Source organism: Oncorhynchus masou, chromosome 15, assembly GCF_036934945.1.
Source record: "Oncorhynchus masou masou isolate Uvic2021 chromosome 15, UVic_Omas_1.1, whole genome shotgun sequence".
Classification (NCBI taxonomy): domain Eukaryota; kingdom Metazoa; phylum Chordata; class Actinopteri; order Salmoniformes; family Salmonidae; genus Oncorhynchus; species Oncorhynchus masou.
The window spans coordinates 28,995,727-29,014,160 of NC_088226.1; the positions used below are offsets into that span (position 1 = coordinate 28,995,727).

Genomic DNA, 18,434 nt, shown 5'->3' on the forward strand with positions numbered 1-18,434 from the left:
GAGAGAGAGAAAGACGGAGTGTGTGTGTGAGAGAGAGAGAGAGACGGAGTGTGTGTGTGAGAGAGAGAGACGGAGTGTGTGTGAGAGAGAGAGACGGAGTGTTTGTGAGAGAGAGAGAGACGGAGTGTGTGTGAGAGAGAGAGAGACGGAGTGTGTGAGAGAGAGAGAGACGGAGTGTGTGTGAGAGAGAGAGAGACGGAGTGTGTGTGTGAGAGAGAGAGACGGAGTGTGTGTGTGTGAGAGAGAGACGGAGTGTGTGTGTGTGTGAGAGAGAGAGACGGAGTGTGTGTGAGAGAGAGAGAGACGGAGTGTGTGTGAGAGAGAGAGAGACGGAGTGTGTGTGAGAGAGAGAGACGGAGTGTGTGTGTGAGAGAGAGAGACGGAGTGTGTGTGTGTGAGAGAGAGACGGAGTTTGTGTGAGAGAGAGAGAGACGGAGTGTGTGTGAGAGAGAGAGACGGAGTGTGTGTGAGAGAGAGAGAGACGGAGTGTGTGTGAGAGAGAGAGACGGAGTGTGTGTGTGTGTGAGAGAGAGAGACGGAGTGTGTGTGTGTGTGAGAGAGAGAGAGACGGAGTGTGTGTGATAGAGAGACGGAGTGTGTGTGATAGAGAGACGGAGAGTTTGTGATAGAGAGACGGAGTGTGTGTGAGAGAGAGACGGAGTGTGTGTGAGAGAGAGACGGAGTGTGTGAGAGAGATGGCAGTGAAAGCACTCAAAGAAAAAGCCCACAGAGCAATCAATGTATGCAATAAAAATGAAATTATTCAAAATCAGCATTTGGACCAAAATATTTGACAGTTTAATCCTACCAATAGCTCTTTATGGAAGTGATGTTTGGGGGCCACTCAATTAACTGGACTTTAAAATGTGGGACAAACATCCAATTGAAGCCCTACTACATACAGAATTCTGTCTGAAAATTCTACAAGTCCAGAGAAATACACTAACTAATGCAGGTAGGGCAGAATTGGGCCGTTTTCCAGTAATTATGAAAATAAAGAAAAGATCATTAAAATTTTGGCTACATCTAAATTCTAGTCCAAATTCAAGTCTGCAATTTAAAGCACTTCAAACCCAAGAGCTGAGCCCAAAATCGAGCCCTCAGTCAGCTGGTGTTGGACCTCACCAACCAAGCTGACACCAGCACTGCTTCAAATGAAAGAATTCCAATTAGCAAAATCATGAACCAATCAAAGGAATCATATTTACAACATTGCAAAAACAAAACACAATCCCAAAGCCGACTAAATTGCAATCTGACCCTAAACAGAGAATATGAATTGGCTGATTATCTCTACTCTGTCAGAGATACGAAGCAGAGACAGATCCTTACCAAGTACAGGCTGAGTGACCACCGATTGGCAATAGAAACCGGCAGTCATAAAAAGACATGGCTACCCAAAGAGGAGCATGTATGTGGTCACTGCATGACAGGGGAGGTAGAGACAGAGATGCACTTTTTCCTTTACTGTGATAAATATTGCTCACAAAGAGATTCATTATTCTTGGCAATGACTACATTTATTCCAAATTTTTACTTACTAAACCCAGAGGAAACACAATGGCTCCTCTTGCAGCCAAATATGTATTTTCCTGCCATAGCCTGAGGGACACTGAATAATAACATCTGCATAGTAAATCATTATTGTTATTTCTATTATTATTATTGTTGTTGATCATTCCAAATAGTAGTGGTATGGGTGGTAAGGGGAATGATGACAGTTTAGTGATGGTAGTAGTAGTAATGATATCATGGAGAAGATGACGGTGGCGGAGAGAGAGGGAGACATGGCGGAGCGCGAGAGAGAGGGAGACGAGGCGGAGCGCAATAGAGAGGGAGACATGGCGGAGAGAGAGGGAGACATGGCGGAGAGAGAGGGAGACGTGGCGGAGAGAGAGGGAGACGTGGCGGAGAGAGAGAGGGAGGGAGATGTGGCAGAGAGAGAGAGAGACGTGGCGGAGAGAGAGAGGGGGAGACGTGGCGGAGCGCGAGAGAGGGAGACGTGGCGGAGCGAGAGAGAAGTGGCAGAGAGAGAGGGAGATGTGGCGGAGAGAGAGAGGGGGAGACGTGGCGGAGAGAGAGAGGGGGAGACGTGGCGGAGAGAGAGAGGGGGAGACGTGGCGGAGCGCTGAAGGGGGAGACGTGGCGGAGAGCGAGAGAGTGAGACGTGGCGGAGAGCGAGAGAGGGAGACGTGGCGGAGAGCGAGAGAGGGAGACGTGGCGGAGAGCGAGAGAGGAGACGTGGCGGAGAGCGAGAGAGGGAGACGTGGCGGAGAGCGAGAGAGGGAGACGTGGCGGAGAGCGAGAGAGGGAGACGTGGCGGAGAGCGAGAGAGGGAGACGTGGCGGAGAGCGAGAGAGGGAGACGTGGCGGAGAGCGAGAGAGGGAGACGTGGCGGAGAGGGGAGACGTGGCGGAGAGCGAGAGAGGGAGACGTGGCGGAGCGAGAGGGGGAGACGTGGCGGAGAGCGAGAGGGAGACGTGGCGGAGAGCGAGAGAGGGAGACGTGGCGGAGAGCGAGAGAGGGAGACGTGGCGGAGAGCGAGAGAGGGAGACGTGGCGGAGAGCGAGAGGGAGACGTGGCGGAGAGCGAGAGGGAGACGTGGCGGAGAGCGAGAGGGAGACGTGGCGGAGAGCGAGAGAGGGAGACGTGGCGGAGAGGGGAGTCGTGGCGGAGAGGGGGAGACGTGGCGGAGAGGGGGAGTCGTGGCAGGGAGAGAGAGAGGGGGAGACGTGGTGGAGCGCTGGAGGGGGAGACTTGGCGGAGCGAGAGACAGGGAGACGTGGCGGAGAGGGGGAGTCGTGGCGGAGAGAGAGAGGGGGAGACGTGGTAGAGAGGGAGAGAGAGGGAGACGTGGCGGAGCGTGAGAGAGAGGGACGTGGCGGAGCGCGAGAGAGGGAGACGTGGCGGAGCCTGAGAGAGAGGGACGTGGCGGAGTGCTAGAGAGAGAGAGAAGGGGCGGAGTGCTAGAGAGAGACGTGGCGGAGTGCTAGAGAGAGACGTGGCGGAGTGCTAGAGAGAGACGTGGCGGAGTGCTAGAGAGAGACGTGGCGGAGCGCTAGAGAGACGTGGCGGAGCGCTAGAGAGACGTGGCGGAGCGCTAGAGAGAGACGTGGCGGAGCGCTAGAGAGAGACGTGGCGGAGCGAGAGAGACGTGGCGGAGCGCTAGAGAGAGACGTGGCGGAGCGCTAGAGAGAGAGACGTGGCGGAGCGCTAGAGAGAGAGACGTGGCGGAGCGCTAGAGAGAGACGTGGCGGAGAGAGAGAGAGGCTTGAAGGAGAGAGACGTGGCGGAGCACGAGAGAAAGAGGTGTGGAGGAGAGAGAGAGACATGGCGGAGCGCGTGAGAGAGAGACGTGGCGGAGCGCGTGAGAGAGAGACGTGGAGGAGCGCTAGAGAGAGATACGTGGCAGAGAGAGAGGGAGACGTGACGGAGCGCGAGAGAGGAAGAAGTGACAGAGAGAGGGAGACGTGGCGGAGAACGCGAGAGAAAGAGGGAGGCAGAGAGAGAGAGAGGGAGACTTGGATGAGCTCGAGAGGGAGACGTGGCGGAGTGGGAGACTTGCAGAAGCGAATGAGGGGGAGATGTGTAGGAGCGCAAGAGAAAAGGAGACTTGGCGGACGAGAGAGAGGGACGTGTCGGAGTGTGAGAGAGAGAGGGAGACGTAGCGGCGGTGAGAGAGAAAGAGACGTGGCAGAGCGGGAGAGAGGGGAGGCAGAGCGGGAGAGAGGGGGGAGAGACGGGGAGCGCAAGAAAGAGGGAGACTTGGTGGAGGGAGAGAGAGAGAGACGTGAGAGGGGAGACGTGGGAGAGAGGGAGCTTGGCGGAGGGCGCAAGAAAGAGAGGAGAGAGAAAGGAGACTTGACGGATAGAGAGAGAAATGAGAGGGGAGAGAGAGACGTTGTGGGACGGGAGAGAGGGCGAGTGGGCGGGAGGGAGAGACGTGGAGCGGGAGAGGAGAGGAGCGGGAGGGAGGAGGGACGTGGAGCGGGAGAGAGTTGAGGGACACACAGTGGAGCGGGGAGAGGGACACGTAGTGGAGGCGGGAGAAAGAGACGTAGTGGGAGCGAGAGACGTAGAGGGAGCGGGAGAGAGAGAGACGAGTGGAGCGGGGAGAGGGAGACGTAGCGGAGCGGGGGAGGGATGAGTGGAGAGAGAGACGTAGTGGAGCGGGAGAGAGAGACGTAGCGGAGCGGGAGAGAGAGAGACGTAGCGGAGCGGGAGAGCGAGAGACGTAGCGGAGCGGGAGAGAGAGAGAGACGTAGCGGAGCGGGAGAGAGAGAGAGACGTAGCGGAGCGGGAGAGAGAGACGTAGCGGAGCGGGAGAGAGAGATGTAGCGGAGAGGGAGACGTGGCGGAGAGAGAGAGAGACGTGGCGGGAGCGAGAGAGACGGGCGGAGCGCGAGAGAGGGGGAAGAGGGCGTCGGGCAGAGAGAGAGAGAGATGTGGCGGAGCGGGAGAGACGTGAGCGGAGCGAGAGAGAGCGCGGGCGAGACGTGGCGGAGCGCGAGAGAGACGTGGCAGAGCGCGAGAGAGGGGACGTGGCGAAGAGGGGAGTCGTGGCAGAGAGAGAGAGAGAGATGTGGCGGAGCGTGAGAGAGAGAGACTTGGCGGAGCGCGAGAGAGAGAGACGTGGCGGAGCGTGAGAGAGAGAGACTTGGCGGAGCGCGAGAGAGAGAGACGTGGCGGAGCGCGAGAGAGGGAGACGTGGCGAAGAGGGGAGTCGTGGCAGAGAGAGAGAGGGGGAGACGTGGCGGAGAGGGGGAGTCGTGGCAGAGAGAGAGAGAGGGGGAGACGTGGTGGAGCGCTGGAGGGGGAGACTTGCTGGAGCGCGAGACAGGGAGACGTGGCGGAGAGGGGGAGTTGTGGCAGAGAGGGGGAGACGTGGCGGAGAGAGAGAGAGACGTGGCGGAGCGTGAGAGAGAGAGACTTGGCGGAGCGCGAGAGAGAGAGGCGTGGCGAGAGACGTGGCGGAGCGCGAGAGAGAGAGACGTGGCGGAGCGCGAGAGAGGGAGACGTGGCGAAGAGGGGAGTCGTGGCAGAGAGAGAGAGAGAGGGGGAGACGTGGCGGAGAGGGGGAGTCGTGGCAGAGAGAAGAGAGAGGGGGAGACGTGGTGGAGCGCTGGAGGGGGAGACTTGGCGGAGCGCGAGACAGGGAGACGTGGCGGAGAGGGGGAGTTGTGGCAGATAGAGAGAGAGGGAGACGTGGCGGAGAGGGGGAGTCGTGGCAGAGAGAGAGAGGGACGTGGCGGAGCGCGAGAGAGGGAGACGTGGCGGAGCGAGAGAGAAGTGGCAGAGAGAGAGAGGGAGACGTGGCTGAGAGAGAGAGAGGGAGACGTGGCTGAGAGAGAGAGAGGGAGACGTGGCGGAGCGCGAGAGAGGGAGACGTGGCGGAGCGCTAGAGAGGAGACGTGGCGGAGTGCTAGAGAGGAGACGTGGGGGAGTGCTAGAGAGAGAGAAGGGGCGGAGTGCTAGAGAGAGAGACGTGGCGGAGTGCTAGAGAGGAGACGTGGCGGAGTGCTAGAGAGGAGACGTGGCGGAGTGCTAGAGAGGAGACGTGGCGGAGTGCTAGAGAGAGAGAAGGGGCGGAGTGCTAGAGAGAGAGACGGGGCGGAGCGCTAGAGAGAGAGAGACGGGGCGGAGCGCTAGAGAGAGAGACGTGGCGGAGCGCTAGAGAGAGAGAGAAGGGGCGGAGCGCTAGAGAGAGACGTGGCGGAGCGCTAGAGAGGAGACGTGGCGGAGCGCTAGAGGGGACGTGGCGGTGCGCTAGAGAGAGAGACGGGGCGGAGCGCTAGAGAGAGAGAGACGTGGCGGAGCGCTAGAGAGAGACGTGGCGGAGCGCTAGAGAGAGACGGGGCGGAGCGCGAGAGAGAGAGACGTGGCGGAGCGCTAGAGAGACGTGGCGGAGCGCTAGAGAGACGTGGCGGAGCGCTAGAGAGAGACGTGGCGGAGCGCTAGAGAGAGACGTGGCGGAGCGCTAGAGAGAGACGTGGCGGAGCGCTAGAGAGGAGACGTGGCGGAGCGCTAGAGAGGAGACGGGGCGGAGCGCTAGAGAGAGAGAGACGGGGCGGAGCGCTAGAGAGAGAGACGGGCGGAGCGCTAGAGAGAGAGACGTGGCGGAGCGCTAGAGAGAGACGTGGCGGAGCGCTAGAGAGAGACGTGGCGGAGCGCTAGAGAGACGTGGCGGAGCGCTAGAGAGAGACGTGGCGGAGCGCTAGAGAGAGACGTGGCGGAGCGCTAGAGAGAGACGTGGCGGAGCGCTAGAGAGAGACGGGGGGAGCGCTAGAGAGAGAAGGGGCGGAGTGCTAGAGAGAGAGACGTGGCGGAGTGCTAGAGAGGAGACGTGGCGGAGTGCTAGAGAGGAGACGTGGCGGAGTGCTAGAGAGATAGAAGGGGCGGAGCGCTAGAGAGAGAGACGGGCGGAGCGCTAGAGAGAGACGACGGGGCGGAGCGCTAGAGAGAGACGTGGCGGAGCGCTAGAGAGAGAGAAGGGGCGGAGTGCTAGAGAGAGACGTGGCGGAGCGCTAGAGAGGAGACGTGGTGGAGCGCTAGAGGGGACGTGGCGGTGCGCTAGAGAGAGAGACGGGGCGGAGCGCTAGAGAGAGAGAGACGTGGCGGAGCGCTAGAGAGAGACGTGGCGGAGCGCTAGAGAGAGACGTGGCGGAGCGCTAGAGAGAGACGTGGCGGAGCGCTAGAGAGAGACGTGGCGGAGCGCTAGAGAGAGACGTGGCGGAGCGCGAGAGAGACGTGGCGGAGCGCTAGAGAGACGTGGCGGAGCGCTAGAGAGGAGACGTGGCGGAGCGCTAGAGAGGAGACGGGGCGGAGCGCTAGAGAGAGAGACGGGGCGGAGCGCTAGAGAGAGAGACGGGGCGGAGCGCTAGAGAGAGACGTGGCGGAGCGCGCTAGAGAGAGACGTGGCGGAGCGCTAGAGAGAGACGTGGCGGAGCGAGAGAGACGTGGCGGAGCGCTAGAGAGAGACGTGGCGGAGCGCTAGAGAGAGACGTGGCGGAGCGCTAGAGAGAGACGTGGCGGAGAGACGTGGCGAGCGCTAGAGACGTGACGGGAGCGCTAGAGAGAGACGTGGCGGAGCGCTAGAGAGAGAGACGTGGCGGAGCGCTAGAGAGAGAGACGTGGCGGAGCGCTAGAGAGAGACGTGGCGGAGCGCTAGAGAGAGACGTGGCGGAGCGCTAGAGAGAGAGACGTGGCGGAGCGCTAGAGAGAGAGACGTGGCGGAGCGCTAGAGAGAGACGTGGCGGAGCGAGAGAGAGCGGACGTGGCGGAGCGCTAGAGAGAGAGACGTGGCGGAGCGCTAGAGAGAGACGTGGCGGAGCGCTAGAGAGAGACGTGGCGGAGCGCTAGAGAGACGTGGCGGGCGGAGAAGAGAGAGAGACGTGGCGGAGCGCTAGAGAGAGACGTGGCGGAGCGCTAGAGAGAGAGACGTGGCGGAGCGCTAGAGAGAGAGACGTGGCGGAGCGCTAGAGAGAGAGACGTGGCGGAGCGCTAGAGAGAGAGACGTGGCGGAGCGCTAGAGAGAGAGACGTGGCGGAGCGCTAGAGAGAGACGTGGCGGAGTGCTAGAGAGGAGACGTGGCGGAGTGCTAGAGAGAGATAGAAGGGGCGGAGCGCTAGAGAGAGAGACGGGGCGGAGCGCTAGAGAGAGAGACGTGGCGGAGCGCTAGAGAGAGAGAGAAGGGGCGGAGTGCTAGAGAGAGACGTGGCGGAGCGCTAGAGAGGAGACGTGGCGGAGCGCTAGAGGGGACGTGGCGGTGCGCTAGAGAGAGAGACGGGGCGGAGCGCTAGAGAGAGAGACGTGGCGGAGCGCTAGAGAGAGACGTGGCGGAGCGCGCTAGAGAGAGACGTGGCGGAGCGCTAGAGAGAGACGTGGCGGAGCGCTAGAGAGAGACGTGGCGGAGCGCTAGAGAGAGACGTGGCGGAGCGCTAGAGAGAGACGTGGCGGAGCGCTAGAGAGGAGACGTGGCGGAGCGCTAGAGAGGAGACGTGGCGGAGCGCTAGAGAGGAGACGGGGCGGAGCGCTAGAGAGAGAGACGGGCGGAGCGCTAGAGAGAGAGAGACGGGGCGGAGCGCTAGAGAGAGAGACGGGGCGGAGCGCTAGAGAGAGACGTGGCGGAGCGCTAGAGAGAGACGTGGCGGAGCGCTAGAGAGAGACGTGGCGGAGCGCTAGAGAGAGACGTGGGGGAGTGCTAGAGAGAGAGAAGGGGCGGAGTGCTAGAGAGAGAGACGTGGCGGAGTGCTAGAGAGGAGACGTGGCGGAGTGCTAGAGAGGAGACGTGGCGGAGTGCTAGAGAGAGATAGAAGGGGCGGAGTGCTAGAGAGAGAGACGGGGCGGAGCGCTAGAGAGAGAGAGACGGGGCGGAGCGCTAGAGAGAGAGACGTGGCGGAGCGCTAGAGAGAGAAGGGGCGGAGTGCTAGAGAGAGACGTGGCGGAGCGCTAGAGAGGAGACGTGGTGGAGCGCTAGAGGGGGACGTGGCGGTGCGCTAGAGAGAGACGTGGCGGAGCGCTAGAGAGAGAGAGACGTGGCGGAGCGCTAGAGAGACGTGGCGGAGCGCTAGAGAGAGACGTGGCGGAGCGCTAGAGAGAGACGTGGCGGAGCGCTAGAGAGAGACGTGGCGGAGCGCTAGAGAGAGACGTGGCGGAGCGCTAGAGAGAGACGTGGCGGAGCGCTAGAGAGAGACGTGGCGGAGCGCTAGAGAGAGACGTGGCGGAGCGCTAGAGAGAGACGTGGCGGAGCGCTAGAGAGGAGACGGGGCGGAGCGCTAGAGAGAGAGACGGGGCGGAGCGCTAGAGAGAGACGGGGCGGAGCGCTAGAGAGAGACGTGGCGGAGCGCTAGAGAGAGACGTGGCGGAGCGCTAGAGAGAGACGTGGCGGAGCGCTAGAGAGAGACGTGGCGGAGCGCTAGAGAGAGACGTGGCGGAGCGCTAGAGAGAGAGACGTGGCGGAGCGCTAGAGAGAGACGTGGCGGAGAGACGTGGCGGAGCGCTAGAGAGAGAGACGTGGCGGAGCGCTAGAGAGAGAGACGTGGCGGAGCGCTAGAGAGAGAGACGTGGCGGAGCGCTAGAGAGAGATGTGGCGGAGCGCTAGAGAGAGACGTGGCGGAGCGCTAGAGAGAGAGACGTGGCGGAGCGCTAGAGAGAGAGAGACGTGGCGGAGCGATAGAGAGAGAGACGTGGCGGAGCGCTAGAGAGAGAGACGTGGCGGAGCGCTAGAGAGACGTGGCGGAGCGCTAGAGAGAGACGTGGCGGAGCGCTAGAGAGAGACGTGGCGGAGCGCTAGAGAGAGAGACGTGGCGGAGCGCTAGAGAGAGAGACGTGGCGGAGCGCTAGAGAGAGAGACGTGGCGGAGCACGCGAGAGAGAGACGTGGAGGAGCGCTAGAGAGAGATACGTGGCAGAGAGAGAGAGGCTTGAAGGAGAGAGAGACGTGGCGGAGCGCGAGAGAGAGAGGTGTGGAGGAGAGTGAGAGACGTGGCGGAGCACGAGAGAGAGAGACGTGGCGGAGAGAGAGGGAGACGTGACGGAGCGTGAGAGAGGAAGAAGTGACAGAGAGAGAGTGAGACATGGCGGAGAACGCGAGAGAAAGAGGGAGGCGGAGAGAGAGAGAGGGAGACTTGGATGAGCTCGAGAGGGAAGCGAATGAGGGGGAGATGTGTAGGAGCGCGAGAGAAAAGGAGACTTGGCGGACGAGAGAGAGGGACGTGTCGGAGTGTGAGAGAGAGAGGGAGACGTAGCGGAGCGATTGAGGGGGAGACGTGGCAGAGCGGGAGAGAAAGAGGGAGGCAGAGCGGGAGAGAGGGGGAGACGTGGCAGAGGTGCGACGTGGTAGAGTGCGAGAGGGAGACTTGGTGGAGTGCGAGAGAATGGAGACTTGACAGAGCGAGAGAGAGGGAAACGAGAGAGAGACGTAGTGGAGCGGGAGAGAGAGACGTTGTGGGACGGGAGAGAGAGGCGTAGTGGAGCGGGAGAGAGAGAGACGTAGTGGAGCGGGAGAGAGAGAGACGTAGTGGAGCGGGAGAGAGAGAGACGTAGTGGAGCGGGAGAGAGAGAGAGGGAGACGTAGTGGAGCGGAAGAGAGTTTAGGGACACGTAGTGGAGCGGGAGAGAGAGAGGGACACGTAGTGGAGCGGGAGAGAGAGAGGGACACGTAGTGGAGCGGGAGAGAGAGAGGGACACGTAGTGGAGCGGGAGAGAGAGGGACACGTAGTGGAGCGGAAGAGAGTTGAGGGACACGTAGTGGAGCGGGAGAGAGAGAGAGGGACACGTAGTGGAGCGGAAGAGAGTTGAGGGACACGTAGTGGAGCGGGGAGAGAGAGAGGGACACGTAGTGGAGCGGAAGAGAGTTGAGGGACACGTAGTGGAGCGGGAGAGAGAGAGGGACACGTAGTGGAGCGGAAGAGAGTTGAGGGACACGTAGTGGAGCGGGAGAGAGAGAGGGACACGTAGTGGAGCGGGAGAGAGTTGAGGGACACACAGTGGAGCGGGAGAGAGGGACACGTAGTGGAGCGGGAGAGAGAGAGACGTAGTGGAGCGGGAGAGAGAGAGACGTAGTGGAGCGGGAGAGAGAGAGAGGGACACGTAGTGGAGCGGGAGAGAGAGAGAGGGACACGTAGTGGAGCGGGAGAGAGAGAGAGGGACACGTAGTGGAGCGGGAGAGAGAGAGAGAGAGGGACACGTAGTGGAGCGGGAGAGAGAGAGAGAGAGGGACACGTAGTGGAGCGGGAGAGAGAGAGAGAGAGAGAGGGACACGTAGTGGAGCGGGAGAGAGAGAGAGAGAGGGACACGTAGTGGAGCGGGAGAGAGAGAGAGAGAGGGACACGTAGTGGAGCGGGAGAGAGAGAGAGAGACGGACACGTAGTGGAGCGGGAGAGAGAGAGAGAGAGAGACGGACACGTAGTGGAGCGGGAGAGAGAGAGAGAGAGAGACGGACACGTAGTGGAGCGGGAGAGAGAGAGAGAGAGAGACGGACACGTAGTGGAGCGGGAGAGGGACACGTAGTGGAGCGGGAGAGAGAGAGAGAGAGGGACACGTAGTGGAGCGGGAGAGAGAAAGAGAGAGAGAGAGAGGGACACGTAGTGGAGCGGGAGAGAGAGAGAGAGGTAGTGGAGCGCGAGAGACACGTAATGGAGCGGGAGAGAGAGAGGGACACGTAGTGGAGTGGGAGAGAGAGAGACCTAGTCTAACCTTATCTGAAACTTGACCCACCACAGAGTATTTTTGAGGACACAGCTCACTCCTGGAGCAATGACTTGAGAGACCACCTCTGCTATAGAATGTTGTATCTCCTAAAAAGTTTAGGGTCTTGTTGAATCTTCATATAACATTTTCAGATGATGCGTTGTTTTGTGCTTTATATGATATGTATTTAATAGATGGGAACAAGGTGTGTGTGTATGTGCATGCAGTTTGTTTGTCCCGACTGATTCCATGACTCACATGGACCTGTCACACAGACGTTGTGGCCTTGACACTCACTCTGTCTCTCCCCCTCTTCCTCCTCTTCTCACCGCTCACTCTCTGGAAATTTCACCTTCATCTTGTCCCCGCCCTGCCCACCCCTCTATTTACACCTTTTTCCACTCTTTCTTTCTCTGCTTTTCTCTCTCTGCTGTTCTTTCCTCCCAACAGACTTGACCAGCAAACCCCGTAGCCCTCCCCAGCCTCCTCCTCCACCACCTCTTCCCCCCGGTCGGCCGCCACCCCCAACCCCACCCCAGGAACGAGGGAACGAGACAGAGCTGGGAGGTGGAGGAGGAACTACAGGAGGTGCAGGAGAAGGAGTGGAGGACTGGGAGGAGAGAGAAGCTCCTCTCCGCCAACTGGAGGGGGTGGATGGTGAAGAGCGGGAAGGAGAAAGGGCAAGAGCCATTGACAACCAGTACTCCTTCTTCTGAAGAGGCAGGGGGGTGTTTGTGTGAAAGGGAGAGTGGAGGAGGTGGGAGTCATAGCCATTCATAACCAGTATTTGTATTTAATTACGGGACTGTGAGGGGAGGGGGTTAGAAGGACGTACTAACACTATTAAAACACAAGCATTCTGGGAGATTCGGCAAGATGGAGAGAATGAGAAAATGGGTGAAAGAGGAGAGAGGGGGATGGGGGATGGGAGCACCTTACAACACTAAGGTACACTAAGTAAAGGTACACTAAGTAAAGGTACACTAATGTTTAGCGAGATAAGCTTTTTTACCGGTACACCTCTCGGTACGCTTTTTGTAGACTTTTGAATCCATTCATGGATGTAGGTAGTGAGAGATATCCTCTGAACCCAGTAGTACCATACCTCAATATCCTGCAGACATTCTACTGGCCAACAGATGGAGGACAACCATATACTTACAAGGTGGCAAAGAGACTAGGCTAGAACCGGCAGGCAGGATACATATACCTCAGTCACTTTTTCAACCTCTCTCTTTTTCTCTCCTCATTTTCTGGTTTTCTTTAATGGTAGAGAAGTGGCCAGAGGTAGAGAGAGAGCGAATATATATTCAGATAAAATACTTTATTATTGATAATAATAATGATACGATTAAACAATAATGATAATGGAAATAATGATGGTCGGAATTAATAGTATTAATTTTATTTTGTTTTTAAAATTCCTTTTATTGTATGTTTACTCCATGTAAAGCGTAACACTTGTTCCTGCCCCCATCCGATTTATTTCAGTTGAAATTTGTTTGTGCCTTTTTTTATATTGCTAAGCCTCATACTCAGTCTTTCCCTCACGCTCATACAGTCCTCTCCTGGACATCATCCTAATTTAATTTTAATGTGCAGAAATAGAATATAAGAAAAATATAAGGGGGAGGGAGGCATTTTTCTACTCGTGCCTTTTTGTGTTATCACCTCTGTCATACTCCTTCAACCTGTGCCTGGGTTGTGTGGCCATGTCTGTCTGTTTGCCATTCAGTTCAGTGCCTCTATCTTTCTTTCTCTTTGTATCTCCCTCCTCCCTCTCTTTGTTTATACCTTCTTGTTTGTCCTCTCCTCTCCTCTACTCAGAGCCTTGTACTCATCTTTTACACATCTTACACCATCCCCCTGTTCATCCTTTTGAAATGTTGAACTCTATTTGTGCCTTTCTGTCTGTCTGTCTGTCTCTCGCTCTCTCTTTAGCTGGGGACCTTGTGTTGACGGTGGGCAGGGTTTTGTCCAACCTTTGTGGTTAGTTTCAGGTACTACATTGAATTTAATGATATGATATAATATAATTATACTGAAACATTATGGCCTAGTGTGTTGTTGCTTTGGTTCACTTATTGTTTCTTACTGAATAAAGGGGAAGGATGTAAAGGAATGTTACAGTAATTCTTGCAGCTTTGGGTTGTCGCTAGTTGCCACAAAGTCAAATGAATGTCATAAAAATTCATCAACAAAAATTCACGTTTTGGTCATAATTTATGGTTAGGCATAAGGTTAGCTTTGTGGTTCAGGTTAAAATCAGATTTCAAGAAGATAACATTTTAGAAATAGGCGGAGTTTGGCCTGAAATTATTGACGACCACGGTTTTGGGGTCTAAAGTGTTTAGCGCGTGCACGTTAAATTGTGAATGCGCACATGCACACTCGTACACGCCCCCATCAACCCAGTCAGTCAGCCACGCGCAGACGACAACATCTTTGTGGTGCCAAACCGGCGAATTTGTTTTCCCGGAGTTTTACAATTTGTTCAAGTTACAAATGACATGCAATCGGAGTAAGCCACACGCAAGAGTAAATCCACGGAAAGGAAACGAAAGACGACGTCCTAAAAGTTTTAGCTACAGAAGGGACATTACTGCTTGCTCGTCTAGCTAGCCATCGAGCTAGCTATAACGTGCAAGGCTGTACCACAGCAGCCAGCTTAACTATCGATTAAGTTCCGAAGAGGCAATGTCCTTTCGTCGACAGAACGTGAGTTGTAGTTGTATCAAGTTGCTAAGGGTAGTTCGCTGCTACATTAATTGGTTTCTATGTGTATGAATTTTAGCTAGCTTGTGTGATATTTGTTAGCAGCTAGCTTTAAGTTGGCTAGCTAACGTGAGCTTTATTTATGGTGTCCTCATTGACTTACGTGGTAACCAGTCTGGTAAAGTCAAATACTATTTAGTAGACTAAAGGCAAATTGAATCCTTATAACTGTTACTTGAGGTGTAATTATTGGCACGTGTCACACCAGCAACAACCCGGTTCAGGCGGACGAAAAACCTCCAATGGAACGGCAGGGCCTGCCGCTTTGCCCTCTCATATCAGCGGGAGCAATGCCAACAGAGCTGTGCCTGGAAGGTAAGCACATGTTCGGCTACTGTCGTCAAGCAAGTCCGGGGATCTGCCACATATCCATAGAGGTTTTACCGGTCAATACGAGGATTACAGTGGGCGTGTCCATGTCAAACTGAGGCTTTAACTCGCTATTTTAAGCCAATTGGAACAAAGTACATATAATAGATGTAGGTTACGGCCAATGGGCAAAGAGGGTCTGCTAAATCGACATTGGTATGATTGACTGGTGTCCGAACCAATGGGATAGACGATACTTTTGATTGACGCCAGAATACCCATTCACATTCTGTGGGGAGGGGATTGTCCGTGTTTTCTTTATTTTCTTTTTATTAAACGTTTGTTTTAGCTTTTGTTTGGCCTGTCAAATCGTGCGACTTTAAACAGAATCAGCAAGACTGCGGAGTAAAAGGGATGCACATGACTAAAAAGTATTAATTACTACTTTATTATTTATTGTATTCAACGTGTCTCGATATCTAGAAATTCTACTAGCTGTCTTGTTTAGCTTGCTAGCTAACGTTAGCTAGACAACACATAGCTAGCTATTGTGTAGATTTTTTATCTTTTCACAATTTCGCCAAATTGTTAACCAGTTAACAGGTTAATTTAGCTAAAATAGTTGCACGTTAGCAGGGTATCCCTAGGGAACGTTAGCTAAATTGTTAGCCACATCTGTTTTAGTTTACCCTAGTTAGCCAGCTTGTGTCAACACAATTGTTTTCGTTAAGCCTCGCAAACAATGTCAAACGACACAGTAATAGAGAACAGAACATATCCGCTACGGGGCTAGCTTGTTTCCACCTCCCCCCACCTAATGTTATAGCTAGCTAACGTAGATCACCGGCGCCCGGCACGCATCGGTGACCGTGATCAGTCTTTTGCCAAACGGCTGCATAGACATATCTTCTAGATCATCTAGCTAGCGTCATGCATTCATATGACAGGTCGAGGACCACCGGGCTCAAAAGTCCACATTTGATCAACGCAATGTCCCATGCCCATAATTCTTTGCACGTTTGCTTATTAGTTAGCTACATTTGAAAGTGGTGCAGCTGCCGGCATATTTCTTGCGTTGCAGAATTTTCCCCCTGGGCCACCTACACCAATTTGTCTTGTATGTTGTTAATGTTCTCTCCTCACATCCAGGACAAGAAATACAATGAAGCCTCCATCTCAGTCCTCTCCCGTAAGTCACATATCATGAAATGTAGGCTATCCAGCTTGTACTACAGACGTTTTATGCAACCGTGCATAGCCTAGTTAACTCTTTGATAACATAATGTAGGTTGTCTTTCGCTTTGTTTGCTTCCATGCTAGTGCACTATTGTACAATGTGTAAACTCTAAAATGCTGAAAGGATGTTGCGAGTAGAGTAAGGTCACATTTTTTATAGCTTTAAAATGGGTCCATGTCGTACTGAAGTCAAACATGTTTGTTTACAACTCACAGGTATTTGAAGGTGTCTACAACAACACCAGGATGCTACACTATCTCACAGCTGTAGTGGTGAGTGTTCATTTGGTTAATTAGGCCCTGGTCCACCATGGTGCCTTTGATGCAACAGATGCACTATTTCATTATTTTAGTTGTCGACAACTCTACTAATATATCTTAATGAAATAACCAATAACCTTATTATTATTACCCTTCAAGGGCTCCACCTGTGACGTCCGAGTGAAGAGTGGAAATGTGTATGAAGGCATCTTCAAGACCCTCAGCTCAAGGGTAATTTTATACTACCTTGTATTAGAACATACATGGGTTTTCTGCATACCGACACATTTATAGACCCCTCATAAAAACATGGTTGTGGTCAGATGTTCAACTTAATCTGGGGTGTATTCATTAGTCTGATTCCGTTACAAAACCTAGTCCGTTGCACATCTGAATGCATTCAACTGTGTCTTACCCATTTAACCCAACCTCTCTGAATCAGAGAGCCTTAATCACCGTTCACATCATTGGTGCCCCAGGAGCATTTGATCAAGGCTCTGGGATTTGAACCAGCGACCTTTCGGTTACTTGCCGCCACTTTTACTGTTTACTCTAGGGACTAGTGTTGTCACAATACCAGATTTTTTTCCACTTCGATACCAGGTTTACTCAATACGTCACGAAAGTAACAGAATGGCATTTGATCGAGACCAGATAAACTCAGCTACTGTTCTGCTTAATTGTAGGGCATCTTTTGAGTTAAATATCAGTACATTTGAATTTGTTCACATTGGGTTTTTTTTGTGTTTTTTTTTAGACACCGCCATGTGTATTCAGTAATAAATACATTTCACAACCATACAATCAATTTGCATTTGGTAAGAACAATCTAACAACATAATGGTCATTTATTTGAATGGTAAATCTCTATTGATAAACTGGGTAAATTAAGATGTGGCCTTGGCATATCCAAGTCAATGCATATTCAATAAGAGTGTGTGCATGCATTGAGTTATTGAGCTTGTTTTGGCTGCATGATAATCTTTCTCTTCTCTCTTACATTTTGACTTATTTCATTGTACTCCTCAACATTTGTTGAAGTAGCTTATTTTATAAAACTGTGCGCTGTCTGCCAGGAATGACATCATTCACGAGGCAAGAGGGGGGGTGGCCCGTAGGAGCACAGTCAGTTTGCTGAGGCAATAGATCATCTTTGTGTGAGAGACCGAAATAAGGAAACGAATAATGTTTTTTTGTGGCTATCAACTTTGAAATCAGCGTATTTTGCATTATGGTTTGCTTTCTAGTTCACAAAGTCCTAGGGTGGTGAATTGATGTTAGCTGTCAACTAGCAAGGAAAGTTGACCTACAATAGCTGGTAGCTACCGGCGTCATCTTGCATTGTAAAGTGTTCTAGCCTAGTTTCAACATTTCTACATTCCGCCGTGTCGCATTATTAAACTGTTAAATTGTGTGCAGCATGAGTGATGAGCATGAACACGATGCATCCCAGACTCCCAGTGCAGGCTAGCAATGAGTAAGTGGAGCAGGCACAGTGCTCACTATAATAGAGGTCGGCTGTTCTGATAGATGTGCTTGATCCGTTGGACACATTTGACAGAAATACCGAAAGTAACAATAAATCTATTACTGAACAGCTTATCTTATACTATCGAAAAACTACCGACGCTTCGGTATACCATGCAACACCAGGAGGTACTGACCTAAAATTGTCCAATAGAAACTTGTTTTTGTTGCAAAACGTTCTACGTTTTGGGGTAAATGGTTTCTGTTGCAAAATGTTTTGCAACACAGTATTTTGCAATGGAATCAGCGTAATGAATACACCCCAGGTCACATTGACCACTGCCTGTAGTCGCTCTTCGGTTAACCTCTGTGGTTTATCCGTGGTCCTAATGTGTTTTTACTCCAGTGTGAGCTGGTGGTTGACGCTGTCCACAAGCGGAGCGAAGGAGGAGAGGGAGATGGAGGGGGAGGCTTGCCTCCCTCCCTGCCCAGGATCGAGGAGATCACAGACACCATGATTTTCAGCCCCGGTGACCTGGTCACAATGACTTGTCGAGATGTGGACCTCAACTACGCCATCAGAGGTAAGTGTGAGAGTGCATTGTCAGTGTGACTGAAACTGATTCAAGATAAGGATGTGTGTTTAAGTAGTAGTCGAACTGAATGAGACTGATGGCAGGGTGAACCAAGTGTGCGTGTGGATTATTATGTACCCCTAGTAGATGATGCATACCTTCAAATTTAGGCTTTGTTCGTGTAGATGCTTTCACAGATACAGCAATCAGCTCATCGCGGGTGAACGGGGAACACAGGGAGAAGGTGCTGCAGAGGTGGGACGGAGGGGACAGCAATGGAGAAGGCTTCGACCTGGAGACGGACACGGTGAGGCGCTCACACACAGTGAGATGAATAGACACAGTAGCTAGGTTTCCATCCAATTTGCGACAGTTTCTACAATCTGCATAAACTAATTTTGAATGTTCCTGCCGCAGGTGGGTTTCTATCAAACTGACTTGTTACTGATGTAAAAAAAACTGCGTGATAACCTAGTGCACATAAAAAATATTTGTTTCAATTACAATGTACCAAATAAAAAACAGAAGTTCAGTGTTTTTCAATCACATTTTTTTACTCTACTGTTGGTTCTGTCACAAACTTTTGTGGTAAATAGCAAGCTTAAACGCTATAAACTCCTTA

The 18,434-nt window shown here is 53.6% G+C and overlaps 2 protein-coding genes across 3 annotated transcripts in view; both read left to right on the plus strand.

Moving 5' to 3' along the window:
• The window catches only part of LOC135556107 (SH2B adapter protein 1-like), a 49,211-nt gene extending 37,462 nt beyond the window's left edge, over positions 1 to 11,749 (plus strand). For both annotated transcript variants that reach the window (XM_064989030.1, XM_064989031.1), the window contains exon 10: positions 11,640 to 11,749. In XM_064989030.1, the coding sequence (XP_064845102.1) occupies positions 11,640 to 11,661 (22 nt within the window). In that variant the 3' untranslated portion in view covers positions 11,662 to 11,749. The remainder of the gene's footprint in view (positions 1 to 11,639) is intronic.
• A 1,846-nt stretch (positions 11,750 to 13,595) lies between these two features.
• The window catches only part of LOC135556106 (ataxin-2-like protein), a 35,827-nt gene continuing 30,988 nt past the window's right edge, over positions 13,596 to 18,434 (plus strand). Inside the window, 7 exon segments of the mRNA XM_064989029.1 lie at positions 13,596 to 13,907; positions 14,173 to 14,279; positions 15,423 to 15,462; positions 15,726 to 15,782; positions 15,930 to 16,001; positions 17,644 to 17,821; positions 17,998 to 18,119. Of these exon segments, the coding sequence (XP_064845101.1) occupies positions 13,887 to 13,907; positions 14,173 to 14,279; positions 15,423 to 15,462; positions 15,726 to 15,782; positions 15,930 to 16,001; positions 17,644 to 17,821; positions 17,998 to 18,119 (597 nt within the window). The 5' untranslated portion in view covers positions 13,596 to 13,886.